Source organism: Priapulus caudatus, unplaced genomic scaffold, assembly GCF_000485595.1.
Source record: "Priapulus caudatus unplaced genomic scaffold, Priapulus_caudatus-5.0.1 Scaffold253, whole genome shotgun sequence".
In the NCBI taxonomy this organism is placed as follows: domain Eukaryota; kingdom Metazoa; phylum Priapulida; class Priapulimorpha; order Priapulimorphida; family Priapulidae; genus Priapulus; species Priapulus caudatus.
Window position 1 is genome coordinate 7672 of NW_014577314.1, and position 3203 is coordinate 10874.

Here is a 3203-nt window from a genome sequence, read left to right on the forward strand (position 1 = left end):
TGTGTGCGCGCGCGCGCGTGTGTGTGTGTGTGTGTGTGTGTGTGTGTGTGTACGCGTGCATTTGTGCGCGCGTGTATGCGTCCGCGCGTGCGTTCGTGCGTACATCCGTGTGCGTGCATCCGTGTGCGTGTGTGTGTGCGAGGAGGAAAGAGAGCGGGACTGCAGAGGGTACAGTTGCTTGACGATAAACTTATACGCGTCAATAAGCGTTATATAAGCGTCATAAATACTTTCATCAACAAGGACATTATACAGCTATAGATAGCCACCAGGAGAATAAACGCCCGTGAAGTTATATAAGTCGCCACGTTTACCGTTCGACCATTTAACTTTACTAAGTTAGCCCGGTTAAAGTCGTTATCAACCGTAGTATACAGTATCTTTATAGCGCGTGTATGTGTACAGTATGCGCGTCAATAAGTGTTATATAAGCGTCATAAATACTTTCATCAACAAGGACATTATACAGCTATAGATAGCCACCAGGGGCACCAGCCAAGTCCCCGCAATTACCGTTCGGCCATTCTAACTTCAAGTTAGCCAGGTTAAAGTCGTTATCGGCTGTAGTATACAGTATCTTTATAGCGCGTGTATGTGTACAGTGTATATTGCCTTAGTATCAGGAGTGAATTAAACAAATTTGTTTTAATTCGCCCCTGATAGTAGGCCTATATTGTTTTTATGCGATCATTATATGTTCATGTATTATCATCGAGAGCGAGAGATAGAGAGAGCCAGAGATAGATAGACAGATAGAGAGAGAGAGAGAGAGAGAGAAAGAAAGAAAGAAAGAGAGATAGAGAGAGCGAGAGTAGAGCGAGAGAGCGAGAGACACAAATAGATAGATAGATATAGAGCGAGAGAGAGAGAGAGCTTGGCGAATGAGGACTCTATATCAACATCGGTTATTTCAGAAACCGCCGCTCAGAAACATGGATGCCGCAAAACGTGAATCACTCATCAAAAACCGCGACGAGATAGTCGAGAGGACGCAGCCCCACCTGGCGGCGATTCTCGCGCGGCTGCTGGAGGAAGGCGTCGTAGGGCAACACATCTATGACATCATCAGCGCCAAGGTAATTGTCGTCTGCTAGCGTGACATTAGCCACGCGTTGTATAGTAGGTGTTGAACAACAGTAGAGGGCGTCCATAGGCTACAGGCCTGAATAAGCATCGAACAGAAATTAATTAAAAATACGCACACTGTTACTGCGCTTACAAAACATACACTTTATTCATTTTAAATAACTACAGATTCGTGCTCTATGCTCCGCTCGAAACTTTTGCCAGCTCTATGATGCGAATTTCTACAGAGTAGTCGGATCCCGTTTCATACACAAAAAAGGCCGACCGGCGACTATGGCTACGCCACTAGCTGGAATGGCACAATTACACAACACGAATAATTTTACTTCTAATTCTTTCTAGACGCCCACGAGGCATCTTCCTTGCGTGCATAATGCAAATTATTGCACTCTAGTGCCGAATTTCGGCGAAAAAAAATGCCAAAAAAGGCCGTTTCTAGAGAAGAAATAGTGCAACGGTGAACAATTGCGGAAGCTTACTGTTGTACACCTCCTATAGTAATGAGCCACTCCCCCATCCCCCTTTCTTCCATGCGCACAGTGACTACGTATGTGGGAGTATACCGTGCCTTAGTGTACACAGTTGATCGTACACCCCGGCCAAGTTAAAATCGCACACTCCAAAGTCGTTTCCGGATGTTTTCTTAGCTGCGCCAGCAATGGATATGGGCTCTAAACGCAACAGGTGTGACATTCCGCCATCGAAGTATTCTACGATAGCCGCAATACCCTCGCGTAGATATCACTCCACTAATACTTTTACCTTGAACTTTTTTTCATACAACATAGCCGCATGAGGGCGGCACCGAACCGCACAGAGACTCCCTTATATTTATTTACACATACACATGCCCTTTATTTACACGCACTACGTTACGCGCAGCGGTATATCTGTGTTCGTCCTTGCAGCCGACGCCGGCCGAGCGAGCAGCTAAGCTCGTGCACATACTACTCGAGAAGGACAACCGAACATACGACGTGTTCGCGAGCGCACTGCACAACAACGACCTCGCAGATCTCGCTCGCAAGATGGCCGCCACGGCGTTCGAAATCGAGACGGACCTCCCGGCGAACCTCCATGCCGTCGAGTTGCACATCGAGGAGAAGACGCTGCGGATACTCGAGGGGAAGCTGGAGGGCAGGCCGCACTCGCGGGGAGGAGGGGACTCGGTGATCGAAGCGGCGCTGCATCGCGGCAAGGTGCCGCCAGCGGCGCACTATCTCAGCAGCCCGCCGGCCGAGATCAAAGACCTCCTGCAGAAGATAGTTGTCGGCATCGGGAAGCTGCGTAACAGACGCACGCCGGGATTCACGCTCGTTTACGGCGACGTCGAGACGAAGTCCGAGTCGGACCTGACGGCGGCGGCGATGCACGTGCCCGAGCTGTGGCAGACAACCGCCGACGGGCAGGCGGACTTTCCGAGTGACGTCATCTGGCAGAAGATCGACATAGTTCGCGACGACGCCGAGCTGTTTCTGAAGACGAAGACGATTCTGTCGAGACTGGATGAGAAGTACGTGTGCGGTGATCACGGAGGTGGCAGGTCCTAATATATATATATGTGTGCATGCGCGCGTGCGTGCGTGCGTGCGTGCGTGTGCGTGTGCGTGTGCGTGCGCGTGCGTGTGTATGTGTTTCTGTGTAGAGGTGCGAGAGCTATATTATATGTTGTGAATATATATATATATATATGTGTGCGTGCGTGCGTGCGTGCGTGCGTGCGTGCGTGTGCGTGTGCGTGTGCGCGTGCGTGCGTGCGCGTGCGCGTGCGTGTGCGCGTGCGCGTGCGTGTGCGCGTGTGCGTGTGCGTGTGTATGTGTTTCTGTGTAGAGGCGCGAGAGCTATATTATATGTTGTGAATATATCTATGTGGTGAATTGATATGTGTACACGTGTACTGAGGCAATCCACGATACTGCAAGCACGGACAACATCGGTCACGGATTATCTTTATGTTAGTACTACTTTTCCCTTATTCGAACACAACTACGCAATTACGCAATGCCTTCCCACGCACGTACTCACGCACGCACGCACGCACACACACACGCACGCATATACACACACACACACACACACACACACACACACACACACACACACACACACACACACAC

At 50.0% G+C, this 3203-nt stretch overlaps 1 protein-coding gene across 4 annotated transcripts in view; it reads left to right on the top strand.

The window, feature by feature from the left end:
• Window positions 1-3203, top strand: part of LOC106808101 — a 17101-nt gene that overhangs the window by 3798 nt on the left and 10100 nt on the right. For all 4 annotated transcript variants that reach the window (XM_014810673.1, XM_014810674.1, XM_014810676.1 and 1 more), the window contains exons 2-3: window positions 915-1076; window positions 1995-2599. In XM_014810673.1, coding sequence (XP_014666159.1) covers window positions 915-1076; window positions 1995-2599 — 767 coding nt within the window. The remainder of the gene's footprint in view (window positions 1-914; window positions 1077-1994; window positions 2600-3203) is intronic.